We start from the raw sequence: 22,043 nt of genomic DNA on the forward strand, positions 1-22,043 counted from the left end.
CAAGCCAGGTACCATTATACGTGTTGGCAGCCACCCTGAGTGTGAAAGTGCATCTTAGGTGCTCAGTTGTGTCCGACTCTTTGCGACCCCATAGATTGTAGCCCGCCAGGCTCCTCTGTCCGTGGAATTCTCCAGGCAAGAGTACTGGAGTGGGTAGACATTCCCTTCTCCAGAGGATCTTCCTGACGCAGGGATGGAACCCAGGTTTCCTGCATTGCAGGTGGATTCTTTACCGTCTGAGCCACCAGGGAAGCCTCCCTGCCCCCACCTCATCCAGGCTTCCTTCTACTGGGACACGGGCTGGGCTCTCCCACAGGCAGAATCTGGGCAGTGGGTTAATGCATCAAGTTTAAGGACAGCTAAAGGAGCTCTGGTGATCTGCATGATAAGGAGTTGAGGAGGGAGAAGGCTGGAGTCTGGGGGGAGGGACAGGGTGATTATACCATCTGTGAAAGTGGCCAGTTGCAGAGACGAGAGTGGATTTGGGGGGGATGGTAACAATTCTTGAAGTAGAACATACATATGAGAAAGTCCTTTTTTCTTTCTTTAAATATTTATTTATTTATTTGGCTGTGCTGCATCTTAGTTGTGGCATGTGGGATCTATTTCCATGACCAGGGATCAGACTCGGGCTCCCTGCATTGGGAGTGCAGAGTCTTAGCCACTGGACCACCAGGGAGGTCCCTCTTCCTTTCTTTCTTTTTTAAACTGCATTTAAGAGTGTCCTCTCTTCTCCCCACACCCCACCCTGCACTGTGCAGCACGTGGGATCTTAGTTCCCTGACCAGGGATGGAACCCATGCCCCCTGCTGTGGAAGCTCACAGTCTTAATCACTGGACAGTCAGGAAGTCCCTAGAGTGCCCTCCCTCTTTGCCATATTCCGTAAGGACAGTAAAGATCTAAATTTCTTCCAAATGAAATTTCCTTAAGTCAACAGGGTGCAGCTGGGGCCACCTGGGACCCAGTCATGGTGGAACCACAGACAGAAGTTGAGTGAAAGTGCATCCATGGGGAAAAATGGAAAGGCTGGGGCTGGAGAGGTAGGTGGGGCTGGAGAGGTAGGTAGGGCTGATCTTACAAGGCAACAGGAAGCCTTTGTCTCCATTCAAGGGATCAGAGGGTGTGGGAGGGTCGCACAAGGGTTTCAGGCAGAGCTGGGTCATAACCAAATCTGCTGTGAGTTAGTGATCCAGAACAGGGAAGTGCAGGGTGGGTGGTACAGAGACCTGGCTTTACCCTAGATGCCAGAGAAAGCCAACCTCAGCTTTCAGCTGCAACCCTAACTACTGCTGAATCTGTAGAAAGCTAGTGCTCTGCTCTCTAGAAAAATACCAACTGAACACCGAGTTTTGCATCTACTTTCAGGGAGATGGAGGGAGGGCTGGTCACAAAGCTCTGAAGCTGCAGCAATAAATGAAGGTGTGTCAGGGAGGGATAGGGGCCAGAGACTGCTCTTAGGAGGCCGGTCTGTGTGACATCGGTCAGCCTCCATCACGTGTCACAGCTGCCACCAGAGTAAGCTGAGTCAGCAAGCCTGAGAGGGTGGCAGCCAGGAGTGGGCTGAGGGGGTAGGGGGAGGGCTTCTGCCAGCTGTGCTAAACCAGCCCCCACACTGCCCTCCTCTCACAAGCCCAGGAAAACGCCTTTTCTCCCTCCTGCCAACCACCTTCCTTCAAGATTGCTCCCGACCAACGTTAACTTTAACCCAACTGCAGACAGTTCATTTGGCCTAACGCCTCTTCCTACTTGCTTCTTGGGCTTCTAACTAGACCACCCGCTCAGGTAAAAATATCCTTGCTGCTGCTGCTGCTGCTAAGTCACTTCAGTCGTGCCCAACTCTTTGCGACCCCATGGACTGCAGCCTACCAGGCTCCCCCGTCCATGGGATTCTCCAGGCAAGAGTACTGGAGTGGGTTGCCATTTCCTTCTCCAAAAACATCCTTAGGAATCCTTAAGACTCATTCATTCTCCCTTACCCCTCAGAGGTCCTGCTTCCCTCCTCACTTCCCCCTCCCCATCCTCTGCCACCCACGTGGTCCTAACTCATGGTCAGAAAGTTCTTTCCCTCTTTCTACCCCACCCTCTTCCACTTGCCCTGATGGATTCCTGTTCTCCCGGGAGAAGAAACCTTGTCTTATCACTATGCTTTTGATTTTTCCCACCTGTCCCCCTACTTCCCTGGCTTAAGGGACCTTGGCTGTCCGTAGTTCCCCCCAGAACCTCCCCCTGGCCTTGTCCCCCACTCCCAGGGCCTTCCCTTCCCCTAGGCTATCCTCCCGGTGCTTCCTCATAGCTGAAATCCAGGTCATCCCTCCCTCCTTTGGTTCCTTCTTTTTATTTTTTGACCTGTATTGACTGATTTTTTTTTAAAAAATTATTATTATTTTTGGCTGGGTTTGTGTTGCTGCACACTGGCTTTCTCTAGTTGTGGCAAGCAGAGGCTACTCTCTAGTTGTGGTGCATGGGCTTCTCATTGCAATGGCTTCTCTTGTTGAGGGGCATGGGCTCTAGAGCACACAGGCTTCAGTAGTTGTGGCACATGGACTTAGTTGCTCTGAGGCATGTGGAATCTTCTTGGACCAGGGATCAAACCTGTATTCCCTGCATTGGCTGGTGGACTCTTTACAACTGAGCCACCAGGAAAGTCCATTAGTTTTAAAAATTAGAAAGTTAATTAATGCTTGTCATATAAAAGGCCCAAGAAAAATATATAGAAATATAAAGTTATGATAGAAATATAAAGCTATGACACTTATTTCTACCTTGCCTCCTATTCTCATGAGATACCTGGATGCGGCCCTCCCAGTTTGGGACTTCTTGGTATTCCTGTGGTGATCCCACTGATGCTCCATCTGTAAATCAGAGTTCTTCACTGAAAGGAAGAGAAACCAGCCCTAGCTAGTTTAGACTGGAAAATAATTTATTAAAAATATTCTGTAGCTGGTTACACTACCAGGAGGACCAGGGAACCAGCCAGGAACAATGTCCCAAAGGCCATGGCCAAGCTGATCCCAGCCCTGGTTCCACTGGGGTCTTAGCCTCTCTGGCCTCTGGAAACAGGATATAGCGATCACCCCCTCCCTAGGGTAGATGGCCCTGGGGTGCCAGCTTTGGTTACAAAGCCCAGCGTGGGGGCACCTGGCTGGCAGAATGCCTGCACCCCAGCAGCTAAGGAGGCTGGGGAAAGCCTCAACTGGCTTCTGTGATTGGAGGCAAGAATTTACATGGAGGCGGCCCCAAAAGCAGGAAGTGCTCCACAGCCAGTGGGAATGGCAGACCTTCAGCCTTTAGGGGTCCACAGTTCTCAGCATCTCCTGCTCCGTAGCCTACACCCTCCCACCTCTGAAACTTCTGACCACAGCCCGCTGACCTGTCCTCCATCAGGTCCTCAGAAACCACCCCCTCCTGCTCACAATGCTTCACACACGCTGGGGACCCCAGCCAACCTTGGCCACACTCCCTGTCTGCTGGCAACAACGCCATGGACCTCAGCACCACCTCCTCAGGAAGAGGTGACACTTACTGCACGTGTGCTGTGTGTTTCATGTAACTCTCTCAGTTAGTCACTCAGTCATGTCCAACTCTTTGTGACCCCATGGACTTGCAAGAAGCCCACCAAGCAAGAATACTGGGGTGGGTTGCCAGTCCCTTCTCTAGGGCATCTTCCTGACCAGGGATTGAACCCGTTTCTCTTACATTGCAGGCAGATTCTTTACCACTGAGCCACCAGGGAAGCCCAATGTGTGTTTCATGTGCTTCATCTTATTCAGCAGAAGCGCCTACACCACAAGGAATGCCATGTCCTCATCCCCATTGACACAGAGGACAACTGTATCCTAGTGAGATGGAATGTCTCCTGGGTCTGTCCTCTCTATCACTGGGAGGGACCTCTGGAGGGCGGGGTCTGTGTCACGTTTCTTCTTTGCTGGTGACCCCCGTGTTCCCAATGAGCTAAAGGCTGTCTGTGATCCTAAAGATGTCCTAGGAGTTGCATCTTCTCAGAATGTTAAGCATTTCTTTAGACCAGCATTTCTCAGACTTGAACGATTATAAGCATCATCTAGGATGTTTATTTAAAATAATATAGATTCCCACTTCCCTCCTGGAACATCTGATTCTTAAGATCTCAGGGAAGGTCTGGGAACCTAAGACTTTAATAAGCCTTCCAGTGATTCTTGTGATCATACAAATGGGGGGAACACCGCTCTCCAGAGCTGTTTGTTTTCTTAGGGTGGGTTTAGACTATGTTGCGCCTGAAGATGTTGGCCTCTTATCATTGGAGATCAGCAGCTGAGATCTGGAATATGCAGAGAATCACCGGGAGCTGTGAGAGGACCATAAAATTGACACTCAGATGCTGCCAGACAGTGGGGCACTGGAACCTTTAAAATGCGAGTTTCCAGCAATTCCATTTCTAGGAATTCATCCCAAAGGAATAGCTATAGTTATGTGCACAAGACAATGCTGTGCCAAAGATGGAGAAAGAGGCTGTCCAAATCTGCCTGTGCCATCAGCGGAAAGCGTGGTGCTACAGGCCTGGCTGCGGTGACACAAAGCCATGAGACACCCTCTGTCTGTCCCCCACTCCCTGATCTGCCGAGCCAGTGCCCCCACCCAGAAGGCATGGATTCCACCCTCCTTCCCTCACCCAGGCCCTGGCATTTGCCTATGCAAAACCCTGAACAGGAGAGGAGGTGGCTGAGGCCAGGGCTGTCTGGACTGGGAAAACCACTCAGTTTGGGGTTCGCATCAGGATAGTGTCTAGAGAATCCTGTTGGGTTGTGATCCTGTTGGACCTCACAGGAGGTCCCTTTGGGGTGGGGGGGAAGTTGCCCCCTGCCTGATGGTCCAAATATAGAACAAAGGTCAGCTGGGGAGGGGAGGTCAGGAGGAAACCCCTATCCCAGACTCCAAGCCCGGATTCTTTCTTGATTTTCTTTTTAGTTTTTCCTACAACACCAAATGGGCACCTCTCAAACCACCCCAATGACTTTCCGTAACTTCTTTTTTATTGATGTATAGTTGATTTACAATTGTATTAGTTTCATATATATATATATAGTGTGCATATATGTGTGTATATATATACATATACATGTATACATGTACATATTTATATAACCAAATCACTTTGCTATACATATATATGTATACACATATACACATATACATACACATATACACACATATACATACATATATACACACATATATGTATACATATATACATGTATATATGTGTGTATATATACATATTCTATATATACATACACATATACATATATACACATATACATACACATATACACACATATACACATATACATATATACACACATATATGTATACATATATACATATATATGTGTATATATATATATACATATTCTATTTTTTGGATTCTTTTCCATGACAGTTTGTTACAAGATATTGAATATAACTCCCTATGCTATGCAGTAAATCCTTGTTGCTTATCTATTTTATATATGGTAGTGTATATCTGTTAGTTCTCTACTCCTAATTTATCCCTCCCTCCTCCTTTAGGGTTTTCCAGGTGGCTCAGCGGTAAAGAATCTGCCTGTCAAGCAGGAGATGTAGATTCAATTCCTGGGTCAGGAAGATCCCTTGAAGAAGGAAATGGCAACCCACTCCAGTGTTCTTGCTGGGAAATCCCATAGACAGAGGAGCCTGGTGGGCTACAGTCCATGGGGTTGCAAAGAGTCAAAAGCGACTGAGCATGCATACTCCTTCCCCTTTGATAACCAGGAGTCTGTTTTCTATGTTGGTGCATCTGTTTCTGTTTGGTAAATAAGTTTACTTGTACTATTTTTAAAATCTTTATTTATTTATTAAATTTTTTTGTTTTTGGCCACACCACTGCTTACAAGATCTCAGATCCCTGACCAGGGATTGAACCCAGGCCACAGTAGTGAAAGCCAGGAATCCTAACCTCCAGGGCACGAGGGAATTCTCAATTTGTACTATATTTTAGGTTTCATATATAAGCGATATCACATGATATGTATCTTTTACTATCTGACTTACTTCATTTAGTATAATAATCTCTGGGTCCATCCCTGTTGCTATAAATGGCATTATTTCACCCTTTTCTTTCTTTATTTGGCTGTGTGGTGTCTTAGTTGCAGCATGTGGGTTATTAGTTCCCTAACCAAGGATCAGACATGGGTCCTCTGCATTGGGAGCGCAGAATCTTAGCCCCTGGACCACCTGGGAAGTTCCCTATTTCATCCTTTCCTATTGCTGAGTTCATAGCTTCTTAGTGTCCTTTTGCTTGCAGGTCCCAACAATTATCTGGTCTTCCTGTCTATTGTCTGTGGCCGGCTCCAACCCCGGGCCCTCTCCCCAGTGCCTCCAGCCTCCAGAGAGGCAAGTCCATGGCCTTCATTGTTCCTTTGAGCCAACAGCTAGGATGTCACCAAAATAAAAACCACAGGAAAGTTACAGTGCCCTAGAAAGGTCTTACTTTGACGATCCTCATCTGTGTCCCCTCATTTCCTGTCTAAGCAGAGCCCAACACAAGGCCTGGCCTGGCCTTTTCTTTTTTGCCTCAAAACTTCTCAGAAGTTAGATTTCCAAAGTTCACTCAGGTTAACAGAGCACTGGGGCTTCCCAGGTGGCTCAGTGGCAAAGAATCCACCTGCCAATGTAGGAGATGTGGGTTTGATCCCTGGGTCAAGAAGATCCCCTGGAGAAGGGAATGGCAACCTACAACCTACTGAATACTCAGTATTCTTGCCTGAGAAATCCCATGGACAGAGGAGCCTGGCGGGCTACAGTCCATGGGGTCACAAAAGAGTCAGACATGACTTAGCAACTAAACAACACAGCACTAGGATATTATGGGCGTCTAAAGGAAACATGTGACTACTGACGTTTCTAATTCTGTCACAGGAAAGGAGGATCAAGACCCAATCCTAGGTGATGTTCAGGATGCTCAGTGGCTAGTGCATAGGCTCTGGCTTGTGCAAAGCTTGCATTGAATCCCACCTCCAACACTTACCAATTGTATAACCTTGGAAAGGCCACTTCATTTCTGTGTCTCAGTGCTCTGGACTGAATTGTGTCTCCCTCCATATTCATATGTCAAAGGCTTAACCCCACATGTGATTGTATTTGGAGACTGGGCCCTTAGGGAGGTAATTAAGGGCAAATGAGAAAATTTTTTTAAAAAAGGGTAAATGAGATTGTAAGGGTGGGGCCCTGGTTCAATAGGGCTGGTGTCTTTATTAGAAGAAATCAGAAATTTCTCTCTAGGGACTCCCCTGGTGGTCCAGTGGTTAGGACTTTGCCTTCCAGTGCAGGGGATGCAGGTTTGATCCTTGGTCGGGGAGCTAAGATCCCACGTGCCTTGCCACCAAAAAACAAAACTTAAAAGAGAAACCATATAGTCAAAGCTATGATTTTTTCCTGTAGTCATGTACAGATGTGACAGTTGGTCCATAAAGAAGCCTGAGGGCCAAAGAATTGATGCTTTCTAACTGTGGTGCTGGAGAAAACTCTTGTGAGTTCCTTGGACTGAAAGGAGATCAAAACCAGTCAATCCTAAAGGAAATCAACCCTGAATAGTCACTGGAAGGACTGAGACTGAGACTGAAGCTCCAATACTTTGGCCACCAGATACAAAGAGCTGACTCATTGGAAAAGACCCTGATGCTGGGAAAGATTGAAGATAAAAGAAGGGGTTAGTAAGGATGAGATGGTTACATAGCATCACTGACTCAATGGACATGAATCTGAGCAAAATCTAGGACATAGTGGAGAACAGAGGAGCCTGGTGTGCTACCGTCCACAAGGTTGCAAAGAGTCGGACACGACTTAGCGACTGAACAACAAGGACAAAACAGAAACAATACTGTAACATATCAATAAAGACTTTTAAAATGCTCCACATTAAAAAAAAAAAAAAAGAAACCTCTCTGTCCAGAATTCTCTCTCTCCCTGCATGCACAGAAGAAAGGCCATGTGAGGACACAGCAAGAAGTTGACTGTCTGCAAGCCAGCAAGAGCGCTCTAGCCAGAAATCAACCCTGACGCCACCTTGACCTTGGTCTTCTAGCCTCCAAAACAGTGAGGAAATAAACTTCTGTTGTTTAAATCACCCAGCCTGGGGTACTCTGATGGCAGCCTGAGCTGACTAATAAGCTCATTTTCCTCATCAGCAAAGCAGGGCTACAATTAGGAACCGCATCACGAGGCTATTGTGAGACTCCAGTAAGGAAATGTGTGTGTAATGCCTGCCTATTCAGCTTGCCTGCAGCACCTTCAGCGCCTGGAATGGTGCCTGGTATGTAGTGGACGTTCAATAACTACCTACCGAATGAATAACTACATCCATCAAGAAAGGAATCGGGGACTTCCCTGGCCGTCAGTGGTTGAGAATTTGCCTGCCAATGTAGGGGACACAGGTTCAATCCCTGTTCTGGGAAGATCCCACATGCCAGGGAGCAACTAAGCCGGTCTGCCATAACTACTGAGCCTGTGCTCTAGAGCCCAAGCTCTGCAACAAGAGAAAGCACTGCAATGAGTAGCCCTTGATCCCCACAACTAGAGAAAAGCAGGCACAGCAAAGAAGACCCAGGGAAGCCAAAAATAAATTAGTAAATAAATCAAAAGAAAGTAGTCAAACTAAATACAACTATGTATTTCTGAGCTTTTCAGTAACTTTCATCTCCTTGATCATCGATCACCAGTCACCAGCAAATGACAGCAGGCACAAAGGATTTAAGAAGAGTGTCTGCAGGGATCGTTTCCTGTTTTGTTTTGGTTTTTTTTTAATTTTTAATGTATTTATATGTTTTTGGCTGTCCTGGGTTTTTTATTGTGCAGGTTTTCTCTAGTTGAGGAGAGTTGGGGCTACTCTCTGGTTGCTGTGCACGGGCTTCTCATTGCAGTGGCTTCTCTTGTTGCAGAGTATGGGCTCGAGGGCGCTCGAGCTTCATTGTTGCAGCACATGGGCTCAGTAGTTGGGGTTCCTGGATTCTAGACCACAGGCTCAATAGTTGTGGCTTAGTTGTTCTGCTGCATGTGGGATCTTCCCGGATCAGGGATCAAACCATTGTCTCCTGCACTGGCAGGTGGATTCTTTACCACTGAGCCACCAGGGAAAGCCCATCTCCTGTTTTTAATTGGATCTAATGCCCTGTCTTCTGTGAACTGGGAAAGGGTGTGGGCTGGCTGACCCTGAGTGGAGTCTAAAACTCTAGGAGGAGGGGAACATCGATCAGGAAACTGGGGGGCCCTTGGTCCAGCGTTGCGGGCCAGGGCTTTGAAGAGAGAGTTCTTCCTCCCGTTTTGGGGGGGGGTGGGCAGGGCAGAGGGGCTAGAGATTCAGCTGTGGGAGGCAATGAAAGGGAGGCGAGGGGAAGCTAGGGCTGGGCATGGCAAGGGTGAAGTTGGCCTGGGGTTGGAGGCCACAGCAGGTCCTCCTTCCTGGTGCTTGCGAGATGCAAATGATAGGAACAATAGGGCCCCTGTCCCCAGGCCATTTGTGGTAGAACCCGGGCTCTGGGGAGGCAGAGCTCCTTTACCCTAGCCATGGTGAGACTTGGTTCTGGGGCAGCCCCTGATATACAGACCTGCCCACCCTGGGGCCCCAGGACTCGGGACATGGAGAGTCATCCTAGATGTACTGATCCTTTACTCCCCTCCCTTGACCCTTTGCAGGAGAAGCTCAGCAGGAGAAAGGCCAGGTGAGTCCTCGGGCTCCTCTCTTTTCTCCACCCTCCTCTTGTTTCCACCTTGCTGCACCTTTCCTGGGCACAGCCATCCTTAGAGTGGTGCTGATTCTGCCTGGTCCTTCCATGCCCTGCGAGATCATTCATGTGCCTCCACTGCCCAGGGAACACAAGGGCTCCCCTGCTGCCAGCTTCCCTGGAGCACCAGCTCCTCGAGCTGTGCACCCAGGGGCATGAGCTCTGGCCCAGACTCTTCCTCCCACTTCCCTGGTCCCAGGCTGCTGTTGCACAACTCCAGGGGGCGCCATTCATGCTGTCGTGTCTGTGAATGTCCCCGGGCTGTGCGAGGTCTGGCCCCTCGGGCAGAGCTGACTTGAGTCCAATTGCAGGTCGGGGCCACCGCTTCCACCTCCGAGATGTGCACGTAAGTGATCACCCCCCCAGATGGGTAGTGTGTGTGCGTGTGTGTGTGCACTCAGTTGTGTTTGACTCTTGGTGACCCCATGGACTGTAGCCTGGGATGTGCAGGGGTCCCTTCAGAGTCTCCCCTGGGGGTTCGAGATACCTCCTGCCCATTATGGTTCAGCGCTTCTAAGTCACTGGGCCTAGTTCTTTCATCTGTCTGGTTTAGAATTAGAGCTGCATGGGGTGGAGGACTGGCAGGCTTCCCAGGTGGTGCTAGTGGTAAAGAACCTGCCTGCCAATGCTGGAGATGTAAGGCACGGGTTTCATTCCTGGGTTGGGAAGATCCCCTGGAGGAGGGCATGGCAGCCCACTCCAGTATTCTTGCCTGGAGAATCCCATGGACAGAAGAGCCTGGCGGGCTACAGTCCTTGGGGGTCACAAGGAGTCAGACACAACTGAAGTGACTTAGCACACAGGCACACATGGGGTGGAGGACTGGTATAGGTGGAATAGGCCGTTAGGGCCCCTTATCTCCAAAATCCCTCACTGGTCCTACTGCCGTGTTGGAAAAGCCCATCATGAATGGTTCCTTTGAGGCCTCTGGAAAGGTGCAGACAGTTTTTTATATCTGGGAGAGAGAGTAAGTCTTTCTGCTAGAGAGGGGCTGGGCGGGGAGGAGAAGAGGCCAGTCTCACCAGTCTCCTGTTCAGACTCCCAAGCTTGGAGAAAAGATGAACCCTGCCCATCTCCTCTGTCTGTCCCAGGGACCTGGAGACACAGGGTAAGTCCAGCTGCTGAGCCGGAGCTGGTGGGTGGGAGGAGGCAGCGGCTGCCGCCACTGCTCCTGTATCCCTTCTGTCCTTCCTGTGCTCAGCATCCCTTCCTGGAAGCCCCAGAGGAGGAGGAAGAGGAAGAGGATAAATACGAGCTGCCCCCCTGTGAGGCTCTGCTCCGCCACCTTGCCCCTGCTCACCTTTCTGGCACTGAGGAGGACTCTTTGTACTTGGGTGAGGGCTGGGAAGTTGAGGCAGAGAGGTAGGAATCAGGCAGAACGGGAGGGTCCTCACAAGGGGAGAGGGCCCAGGTTTTGCTTCGTCCCCTTGTTTGGCCTGGGGCAGTGAGGAGAGGTATCAGCTGGCAGTCACTGAGGCCTCTTGGCTGGGCAGAGAGGGATGGTGGAAGGGGGGGTAGTGTAACCAAGGCAACAGCAGGAAAGCAGAAGGCCTGCCAGGGCCCCTGGGGCCTGGCGACCCCCCCTCCGAGATCCCTGTACATCTTGGAGCGAGGGTAGGGATGCCAAGAGAGTCCCAGTCGCTGCTGGCATCCCACCCCCACAGCTCCCAGCTCGGCCAGGTGGGGGCAGGGAAGCTGGCTGCCTCCAGTTGCCATGGCGACCGGGCAGTCGGGAAGCCAGAGAGCAAGGCAGGGGAGGGACGGAGGAGGGAATAGAGACTGGGGGGGGGGGGGGCAGAGGAAAACAGGAACCTACGTGGGAGGAGCCCACGGAGTCACAATGTTGGAGTGTTTTCCAGATCACTCGGCTCCCCTGGGCCCTCCCACATCACCACTGCTACCACCACAGCCCCAGCCGGAGATGGTACATAGCCTCCCCGCCTGCCCCACCCCAGCGAACCATTTTCCAGTGAGTAAATCTAAGAGGCATCCCATATGCAAGATTCCCCCACATCTGCATTCAAGAGGCCCCTGAAAAATTAGCTGCGTTGGAAGCCAGAACCCTGTTGAGAGTGGGTCCTCCCACCTACCTGGTCTGGTCCTTGCATCCTCCCCATCAGCATCACCTAAGACTCAGCCTTCTCGCCTGGGCTTGAGGAGTGGAGGTGGGGCTCAAAGGATCAAGCTTGGGGAGTGGAGGTGGGTGGGTGTGTTGAAACTCCGCTACCTCTCGAAGCTGAAAGCTCCTCAGGACCCTCCCTGCCTGTGGAGTGAAGAAAGCTCTCGCTCAGCTGCCAGTCACTGCCAGCTGTCATCCCTCTATGATCCTGGGTGTGGGCTTTGAGAGCTGCCACTTTCATCCTATATTGTATGGGAATAAAAAGAAAAAGAGGTTCACAACAAAGAAAGAGCCACAGAACAGAGGCAAAGAGGAGAGCCGCCTCCTCTGCGCATTAACACTTGTGTTGTAGTTTTCTGGGGCAGGGGCTTTCCTGGTAGCTCCATCGGTAAAGAATCTGCCTGTCAATACAGGAGACCTGGGTTCAGTTCCTGGGTTGGGAAGATCCCCTGGAGGAGGGCATGGCAACCCACCCCAGTATTCTTGCCTGGAGAATTCCATGGACAGAGGAGCCTCATGGGCCAGTCCATGGGGTCACAAGAGTCGGGATTTTGTTTTTTTAAGCTGCATACATATACACAGTCCTTCTGCATCCCACCCTGCTAGTCTTGCCCTCCTGAAGCTGCTACTCCCTGACCCCCATTCTCCCTCATGCCACCACATTGTGCCCACAGCCCAAGGTAGCGCCGAGCCCACTGGAGGCCCTGAAGCAGAGCTGGCCCTTTGGAAGGCGAGGTAACAGAGATTTTCAGTCTTGTTCCGAGGCCCACCCATTCCCTGCCCTGAGAAGGGGAATCCTGGCTCCTATGAGGTTGGGGGGGGGAGTGGAGCTGGCCTCACACTGGTCTCACGCTTTGCCCAGTTGCTGCATCCCCCCCAAGTTGTTCCTCATTTTTACCTGCTGATCCCCCCAGGGCAGGCAGTTTGGGAGGAGGCTGAGGCCCTCACTCAGAGTCCCTGACTCCTGGCCCCTTATGCACCTGCTGAGGTCTTTGGGTCAGGTGAGGGGCACCCTGGGGTATGAAGTAAGGCGATTAGGGGTGAGGAGGGCTTTCTCCTGGGACTTCAAAGCTGGCTCTGAGGATCCCCCCAGAGAAGCTCCAAGGAAGCTCTGCTCTTCCAGCCTAAGTTTCACTGAATTCCTTTCTCCTTGCTGCTCCTAACTGGTGGGTCTGTCCTTTTTCTACCAGAGCTGAGTGAACCGGCCCGAGTGGTGAGTAGCCCCTTGCTCTAGGACTGTGGCTAGGAAGTTGTTGGTGGTCGTGGGGTGGGGTGGGAGGGCCAGGAAATATCCCTAAAACCAGGGGAAAAGGCCTGGAGCAGGACCCCTCCCTTTTGGCCAGAGGCTCTGGCAGGGTGTCAGCTAGTGTCCCGGGGAGGTGTGTGCCCAGAGCTCCTCCTGGACTCTCAGGCTCTCTGAGCCCAGGATGGGAAGGAGGTGCTCATGAGTGCCCTCTTTCGGGCAAAGGAGCACTTTTAATTATTCTGGTTCCACCTAGGATGGGGGGTGGGGTGGTTGACGTACCAATAGCTCCCCCAAGTGATGGCTTCGTCCTCCTTCCCACTCACTGGTCAAACCTGGGTACCATACTCCCTCCCTATCTTAGGGGCCAGGCCCTGCGAAGGAGCCCGATGAGGACATCTATGTGGAGTGTGAGCCCAGTCCAGGTGAACCCCTCCCTCAACCCCACCCTGCCCCGCCCTGAGGCCCTTGGCTGCCCACCAGCAGCACAGCACTGTCTTCTGGCTCCATCATCTGCCCCATCCTCTCTCAGTACCCCACCAACACATATCTGCCTTCAGACACACACACACACAGATGCCTCTGGTCTAGAGTGACCCACACTGTGCCTGCCAAGGAGGGGACCCCCTTAGAGCAGGGGCTGTGGGGGCTTCCCAGCTGTTGTGGCCAGGACAGCGCTCTGGCTGGTTGGACAGACTCCCCAAAGGTCAGGCTGCAGAGAAGCAGAGAAGACTCTGCAGCTGCCCCTCAGCCCGGCCCCAGCTGCCTGGAGTTCCCTGCTTGATGCTCAGCCCTGCTGTTTTAGTTCCAGCCTTTACTCAGACTCTGAGTTCCCCAGTCCTGACAGCCCCAGTCCCTCTACCAAGGACATCCGTGGGGCCCAGGTGAGTGCCCCAAGTTTGTGTGTGTGGGGTGGAATGGCCAACCCAGGCTTCCCCAGCCTTGACCCTGAGATCTCTGGGGTCACTGAACCTTTTCTTTTGAAGGAGGTAAAGGTCCTCAGCTCTTGTTTCCCAATTTGCTCCCCACAGGCCCACCATAACCCCCCAAGAAGCTCAGAATGTAAGAGGCTGGGGTTGGGGTGCAGTTGGGGGGTGGCGGATGTGAGCTGGGAGTGAGGGGGACAGGGAGGCTCAGGGTGGGACTTCCTGCCCAAAGCAGCAGGCCTGACTCAACATCCTGTGTCCTAGGGAGCGTCAAAGGCCACCTCTGAAGGTGAATATGGGCACTGCCAGCATGGACCCAGGCACTCACGTGGGGTCCTCCCTAGCCACAGCCCTGCAGGCCACAGACTGCCTCCCAGCCCCCATGCACCCTACTTGGTTGAGGGGGTCCCTGCAGCTCTGACTCCAATTGAGAGGAGGTCTGAGAGGACCCCCCTGGGCATTTTCCAGGGTTTGCACCAAATCGGGAAGCTCCCAGCCCATACCTTAACATCACTCCTCACTTGGAGGTCAGGCGTGGCCTAGCCGGTGGGTCCTACCGGGAGCCCTAGGAGGGGAGGGATGAAGCACTGGGTGTCCCACTTTGGCCGTCAAGCCTTTGCACACCTCCTGGGACCTCCCCCACCCTCGCAGCTGGGCCTGAAGCCTCCCTGGCCAGCCCTAGGGCTATAATCTGCTTCTTCCGGCAGAAAGGAAAACCTCTCTTTCTTCTATAGCCGACACCCAGAACACCTCAGCTGCCCAGGTGAGGAGGGGCTGGGAGTGAGCTGAGGGACAGAAGGGAGGCCCTCAGGAGCAGAGCCCAGGTCCACACCCAGGAGCCCTCTTGGGCTGGATATGTGTGCGCAGCTCTAGACAGGACACGCTCTGTTGAGCTTGCATGGACTCAGCCTGGGGAAGACCGACAGGAACACAAATAACTGCACCCTGCCGGGGTGTTCTCTGCTCCCCATCCCCAGTCCGGTGCCCTGGCGTATCACTGATCTGCTGGGTGTGTGTACAGGAAGGCAATCTGCTGAGTCAGCCTTGGTATTCAGGGAACTGTGACCGCCATGCTGCTGAGAGCGCCCTGCTCCGATGCCAGAAGGTGGGCCACCCACTGCAGACCCTCGGGGCCTTCTCAGAAACCCCTTCTGCTCAGGGGCTGTGGCTGGCAGGTGGGAGCAGCTGGGCAGGGATTGGAGTTGGGGCTGCGGCTGGAAAGGTGAAGCTAATGGATGGGCGCTCCTCCCCAGGATGGAGCCTACACCGTGCGCCCCAGCTCAGGCCCTCGTGGCACCCAGCTCTTCACCCTGGCAGTACTTCTCCATGGCCGAGTCTTCAACATTCCCATCAGGCAGCTGGCTGACGGGCACCACTATGCCCTGGGCCGGGAGGGCAGGAACCATGAGGAGGTGGGTGCTGAAGTGGTGAAGCTCAGCAGAGCAGCCCCTGGGCCCAGCGGGGAGCATTTCCCTGGGGAAAACCCCACATTTTGTCTTTTTATGGAGTGGGTGATCAATTAGTTCAGTTCAGTCGCTCAGTTGTGTCTGACTCTTTGCGACCCCATGGACTGCAGCATGCCAGGCTTTCCTGTCCATCACCAACTCCTGTCCATCGAGTCAGTGATGCCATCCAACCATCTCATTCTCTCCAAGGGTGATCAATATCCTTGGCCCTAAGTCTGAACTCTTTCCCAAAAGCCTGCACTTTGAGAAGAGGCTCACTCTACTCTGGAGGAGATGCCCCCTCCTGCAAGGCCCAGCCTGCCTGGGGCCCAGGTCGGGGCATTTGTACCTGTATGAACCCAGCTGGGAAGAGGTAGTCCAGATTCTTGTCTGTACCAAGAACTCAACTTTGCACCCAGCATTTGCTAGGCTGCAAACCAGAGATAGTCACTCCTCAGGTCCTCATACCAGAGCTCCCGGGCAGAGGCCCCAGAGTTGTTTGGGGAAATTTGCACTGGTGCCATCATAGGGAAGGCCTGGAATGGGGCAGCAGGATGCAGTGGAGCTTCATGGGGCAAACAGGAAGGAAAATATGTAGAAAAATGTCCAAAAGCTCCCTTGCCAGAGCCCCCCAGCTCCCTCAGGAAGTTTCTCCTGGCACAGGGCTCAAGGGCCTCACTGATGTCCTCCCCTCCCTGTCTAGCTCTTCTCCTCCGTGGCCGCCATGGTCCAGCACTACACGCAGCACCCCCTACCGCTCCTGGACAGACAGAGTGGCAGCCGGCAGCTCACCTGCCTGCTCTTCCCCACCAAGCCCTGACGCCACAGGACATGTGCAGCCTCACCTCTGGACCCATAATTTGCCCCTTGGACTGTCTCCCTCTCCTTTTCCAGTTTTCCACCCCTCTAGATCCCCCCATCCTTTGTCCCAGTCCCTCCAGGCCCCTGGGAAGGATGGCCCAGAGACAGAAAGTGTTCCCAAGTCCCCACTCCATCCTCACCCAAAGCCTGGCACTGCTACTCCCTGCTCCCTCTCCACTGGGAAGCAGGGGACAGGCAGCGACCCCATTCCCAGCCCCCAGGCATGGCCTCCCAAGCTGCTCCGAATGAAGCCCTTCTGGGGGAAGCTGAACCTCACAGGGGAGAGTCTGGGCAGTCCTGCTTGAACACAAGGAGAACCCACCCGCATTCTGTAGGAGGTTTAACAGGGAGCCGGCCTCTGGGAGAGACTTGGTGGCCCTGCACATAGTTTTGCTTTCAATAAATATTTGTTGAATGAATTCTTGAATTCTGTTGAGCGAAGCAGAGACAGCCTCCTCCGTGAGGCGCCGAGGTTCTCAAGTGTCCCAGGGCACAGCCTGGGCCTGGGAGCGCTAGAGCGGTGGTGGCAGGCCAGGACAGAAGGGCCAGCCCCTTTTCTGCCCCTTGGCTGGGGTTTTGGCCCTTGGATGGTCTGTGACGGCCGCCCTGGGTGGGCTGCGTTTTGTTTCTTTTTGTTTGTGGGAGTCAGGGTGGGGGCAGGAGAAAGCCTCGGTGCTGCTCGGCCACCCCATGAAATGACGAGAACAGAGTTCAGTACTTGTCCACCACCCATTTACCGCCTAGCGTTCCATCCGGGAGGGATGCACCCGATTTTGCGCGCTGGGTGTTATCTGGGGGCAGACGGGCGGACCCCAGGAAACATCTGGGTAAGGACCGCGCCAGGCCGCCATGAAGGATCCACGCGTTGTTCAGAGAAGACAAGAGGCCATAGGAGCTGAGCTGCCCACAGGCGCACCCCCGGGAGGGAGGCTCCAGGGATGGGGGCTCTGAGATAAGCCGGCGGCCCGCGGAGAGCGGAGAAGGGCGGCCCCGCGCGGGCTGGGCCGAGGGGCGGGCAAGTCCCCGGGCCCTGGCGCTGCGCCCGGAACACCCCGTGCCGGAAGCACATGTGACCGTGACTCCGCAGAAGCCGCGAAACAAAAGGCGGCTGAGCGGTCTCCGGCGGCTCTCAGGCTGGCACGGAGGGCTCGGACCCCTGCACCTAGCCGTAGCCCGAGCTCTGCGCCCACAGACCCTGCGCACCCGGGCGGGGCGCCTCCTGATCCCCGTTCTCCCGCCCCCGCCCTCGCCCTCCAAGGCTGGGGCTCCGGGGCGGGAGCCAGGGGGAGGTGGTGAAGGAGGGCATGCGGTGAAATGCAAACACGAAGCTGGGTGGGCTTCAGGGGTTCCAGGCTAGGCCTTCAGGAAAGCGTTGTTGCCTTCACCACAGCTGGCTCTGGCAAATTACCCCTCCCAACCTTAATTCCTCTAACGGAGGTGAAGATAATCCTCCCTACCAGTTATCCCATGGTTGGGAGGTTTGAGTGAGGTGGACCATGTGGAAGATGAGGACCGCACAGGGCCCAATGGGCTGCACTCTGACCCTTCTTTCCTATCAAAAACACGCGTGTGAATACGGGTCAGTGAACTGCCACTTTCAGTGTTCACTACAGCACGGATGTAATTTCTGTCCAGGGCACCAGGAGGAGGAGCAGGATGGGCAGAGGGCGCAGGCCAAGGTGGGGGTGGCTGCTGCTGTGCATGCATGTGGGAAGGGGACTAGCAGCTGGGCTCTAGTAGAGCAGGGGGATAATAGTGAAAGCTTTTACCACAGATTGGGACTTGAACTCACATGGCTGGGACTCAAACCCAGTCAAAACCTTGCTTGGGACTTAAACCCACAAGGCTGGGACTTGAACCCAGACAAAACCCTGCTTGGGACTTGAACCCATATGGCTGGGACTCTAACCCAGCCAAAACCCACAGTACCTGGTTTTAGGACCTACTGAAGCTCCAGTTGTTGATGTCGCAGAAAGAATTCAGTGAGAGACAAAGTGATAGGTGAGAAATGAATTTATTCACCTACAGAGGGAGGCACACTCCACAGAGTGTAGGCCACAGCAGAGGGGGAGTGCAGCAGACAAATGGGGCGTGGTTAGTTTTTATAAGCTGAGTAATTTCATATGTTAATGAGTGGATTACTCCAACTATTTTTGGGAAGGGGCAGAGATTTCCAGGATTTGGGCCACCGCCCACTCCTTGGTCTTGACAGTGCCTTGGAACTGTCATGGCACCTCTGGGTTCATCATTTCACTTGCTGATTGAGGATTAAGGTCTAGTCTTATCTGCCATCTTGGTCCCATTTGAGTCTAATCGGTTTATGTCGTGTCCTTGGGCTGTGTCACTCTTTCAAAAGCTGTGCCCTCCCCCTTTCCCTCCTGTTACAATAGGACCCCCAGGTGAGCCTCCCTCTGCTGTTAGCCAGCCCTGGCTCCCTCCAGACTGTGGATGGGAGTGGCCGCTCCCTACACTTCACCCAGCCTGACTCAGGCAGGAACTCAGGGCTGGAGAGGGTGGGGACCCACCTTAGGGTGGGCAGGATACTAATGGGATCTATTAGAACCCTGCAGTGGCCCCACCCTTCCTTCACCCCTCTCCCTGTACCAAACCAAGCAGTTACTGATGAGGACAATAGAGTCACAGACTCAGTGTCTGATGCACGTTCCGGAGTTGTTTTACAGATAATGTAACTGCCAACAGAGGGGAAAAAACCCTAACTGCATAATGACCAGACTGTAGCCATGACATAAGCTGCTCCATCTTGAGCAGTACTGAATCCATGGCTAGCACAGTTCTAAGAACTGGCCTCAAGAGAACGGGATTAACGTACATCTCTCAAAATAACCTATATCTTTGTGGCATCAAACTGACTGTAGTTTACTCTGCCCATATATGTCAGCAGGCAACTAAAATTGTCAACAAAGACAGGCTACAGACCCATGTTAACATTTTCCACTCTGAGAATAAATACTGTGCCCATTGTCAGCTAAAGAAGTTACAGAAGATGGATCTTTGCCCCCTAGTCCCATAGATATGAAATGATGTTTGGCAGCGGGTAATTGAAAGCAGCTCTTTCACCCCTTTCCTGTTGGCCCACTTCTGTTCCTCTCTACGTTTAACAGAACCCAATTATAAGAATGAGATCACTAAGCAATTGAAACTTACTCCTGACTTAGCTCTCCTGAATGCACTCCATACTTGCCAAGTCGCTTCAGTCGTGTCCTGCCAGGCTTCTCTGTCCATGGGATTTCCCAGGCAAGAATATTGGAGTGAGCTGCCATTTCCTCCTCCAGGCACTGAACCCGTGTCTCTTAAGTCTACTGCATTGGCAGGTGGGCTCTTTGCCACTAGTACTACCTGGGAAGCCCAAACCTTGTCTAAACCGTTGATTATTATGAAAAGAAGTAAGAATGAAAAATTAAGCAGTTAAAAAATAAGTAGTTCTGTGGGGACTTCCATGGTGGCCCAGTGGTTAAGATTCCTCGCTCGCAATGCAGGGGGTGAGGGTTCCATCCCTGGTCAGGGAACTAGATCTTGCATGCTGCAACTAAGACCCATCGCAGCCAAATAAATTAAAAAACAAAATGAGTAGTTGTCTACCCCTGATAACCCACTTAGTAATCCTGCAGGCAGATCATCTAGGCAAGATAGCATCTGAAGACAGAGTCAGCCAGTCTATACACAATGGAGAATGATGGAGAACCCAACCTCCTGTCTAGATGATTCACTGAGCTTCTTCCTGCCAATTTTTCCCTTTAAAAACTGGCATGGCTGAGTAGAATCTTCACAGCTGGTGTCTGTACAGAAGCCCACCTTCTCTCCAGATTGCCGGCTTCTCTGATTAAAACACCTTTCCTTTCACTGACACTTGCCTCTCAAATTATTGGCTTCTGAGCAGCTGAACCTGAGTTCGGCAACACATAAAGACTCTGTGATGATATGAACATTCTATAGTCGCATTGTCCACTACAGAAGCCATTAGCCACAATAACACTTGAAATGTGACTGTGACCGAGGAGCTGAATTTTTTAGCAATAATGTAATTAACTTTTTTTCAAGATTTTTTTTTGGGGGGGCCGTGCCGTGTGGCTTGTGGGATCTTAGTTCCCTAACCAGGGATTGAAGCCAGGCTACGGCAGTGACAGCAGAGTCCTAACCACTGGACTGCCAGGAAATTCCCTATAATGTAATTAATTTTTAATTAATTTAAATTCAGATAGCCACATATAGTTCATGGCTATCCAATTATTCTATGTATCTTAACTTCCCGAGTGTGAGGGGCAGTGGTGAGAGAGAAATCTGGAGAAGGTGGTGGCGGCTGGGTCCTCCGTAATGAGTGTGAGCAAAGGGGAGCCACTGAGGCTCTGAGCTGGGGGGTGGGGGTGCTGGAGGGATGGTATTTTGGGAGGATTGCTTCAGCTGTGAAGTGCTGAATGGGTCTGAGGGCAGCACGGATGCAGGGAGAACAGTTTGGGGCTGCACATATTTCTGTGATCCGAATGAGAGATGACACTCCTTGTTTTTCACCATGCCAGTCACCCTCCAAACACCCCCTTTCCATTTCCCCTCATCCAGTGAACCAGACTCTAGAAAATTCTAAGCACAGTCACCAACTGGGGGATCAAGTCTTGGAGAAATGCCATTTGGTGAGGAAGCTTGTGAATTACCCAGAGTGCTTTGCTGTCTTTAGTGGCTCGGAAGGGCCAGTAGGGCACAGGGTGTGGCGTGCAGGCGTGCAGCTGGGGAGGGCCTGAAAGTATGACTGCTGCCAGACAAGCCCACGCTGTGGGGCTCAGAATGTGTTCTGTGCAACCTGCCAGCGTGCTTTTTCACTTTGGTTTCTAAAGAGGCACTCTGGGTATTCCCTGGTGGTCCAGTGGTTAGGACTTGCTGCTTTCACTGCTGAGGGCCTGGGTTCAGTCCCTGGGGAACTCAGATCCCTCAAGACATGCAGCACGGTTATAAATAAATAAATAAAGAGGCAGTCTGATCCCTGGGAAAGAACATGGGATTTGGGGGCTAACTTTGAATCAGGCTCAGTTGCTTTACGTCTGTGTGACCTTAACCTTGGTCTCTTTACTTTTAAAATGGGGCAAATAATACCTACTTTTTAGAGTTGTCGTGAGAGTAAGAAATTTTATCTATCTATCTATCTAATGTATACTTAGCCTAACACACCCTGACGTGTACTAGAGTCAGATGATTACCTAATAACAGCCCGAACAGTGAATATGGGCTTCCCTGGTGGCTCAGATGGTAAAGAATCTGCCTGCAATGCAGGAGATGAGGGTTCGATCCCTGGGTTTGGAAGATCTTCTGGAGAAGGGAATGGCAACCTACTCTAGTATTCTTGCCTGGAGAATTCCATGGGCAGAGGAGCCTGGTGGGCTAATGTCCATGAGGTCACAAAGAGTTGAAAACTGAACAACTAACACTTCCACTTCACTTTCAACTGTGATTCACAGTTGAATAGGTCAAGCCTGGTTGCATTCCTGACTGCATGCTCCATTTTCAGGGGCTTCCTGACTTGTTTCCTCAACACACACACATAAATATACACGTGACCTTTAGGCATCATTGGTATTATAATTATTGTTCTCTCTGCCTACCTGGGTTTCCTATCCCCCTCCTCTTTGTAATACTGGCTACCCACTCCAGTATTCTTGTCTGGAGAA

At 52.0% G+C, this 22,043-nt stretch overlaps 1 protein-coding gene across 4 annotated transcripts; it reads left to right on the top strand.

Moving 5' to 3' along the window:
* The first annotated feature begins 1,192 nt into the window (after window positions 1-1,192).
* SH2D6 (SH2 domain containing 6) lies at window positions 1,193-16,787 on the top strand. Of its 4 annotated transcripts, XM_081596933.1 has the most exons (17): window positions 1,193-1,783; window positions 5,546-5,805; window positions 9,686-9,711; window positions 10,086-10,120; window positions 10,976-11,108; window positions 11,634-11,743; window positions 12,568-12,628; window positions 13,084-13,106; window positions 13,501-13,561; window positions 13,942-14,020; window positions 14,168-14,198; window positions 14,327-14,351; window positions 14,531-14,608; window positions 14,770-14,825; window positions 15,084-15,167; window positions 15,316-15,474; window positions 16,211-16,787. In XM_081596933.1, exons 2-17 carry the CDS (start codon window positions 5,639-5,641, stop codon window positions 16,325-16,327), a joined length of 1,245 nt encoding a protein of 414 aa, XP_081453059.1. In that variant the 5' UTR covers window positions 1,193-1,783; window positions 5,546-5,638; the 3' UTR covers window positions 16,328-16,787. The 4 variants fall into 4 exon arrangements, with proteins under 4 accessions (XP_081453059.1, XP_081453060.1, XP_081453061.1 ...); XM_081596934.1 differs by lacking the exon at window positions 14,531-14,608; XM_081596935.1 differs by lacking the exon at window positions 14,531-14,608 and having other exon boundaries at window positions 14,797-14,825.
* The last annotated feature ends 5,256 nt before the right edge of the window (window positions 16,788-22,043 follow it).

This window comes from Giraffa tippelskirchi, chromosome 4 (assembly GCF_054371585.1).
Source record: "Giraffa tippelskirchi isolate mGirTip1 chromosome 4, T2T-mGirTip1v1.2.pri, whole genome shotgun sequence".
NCBI classification, from domain to species: domain Eukaryota; kingdom Metazoa; phylum Chordata; class Mammalia; order Artiodactyla; family Giraffidae; genus Giraffa; species Giraffa tippelskirchi.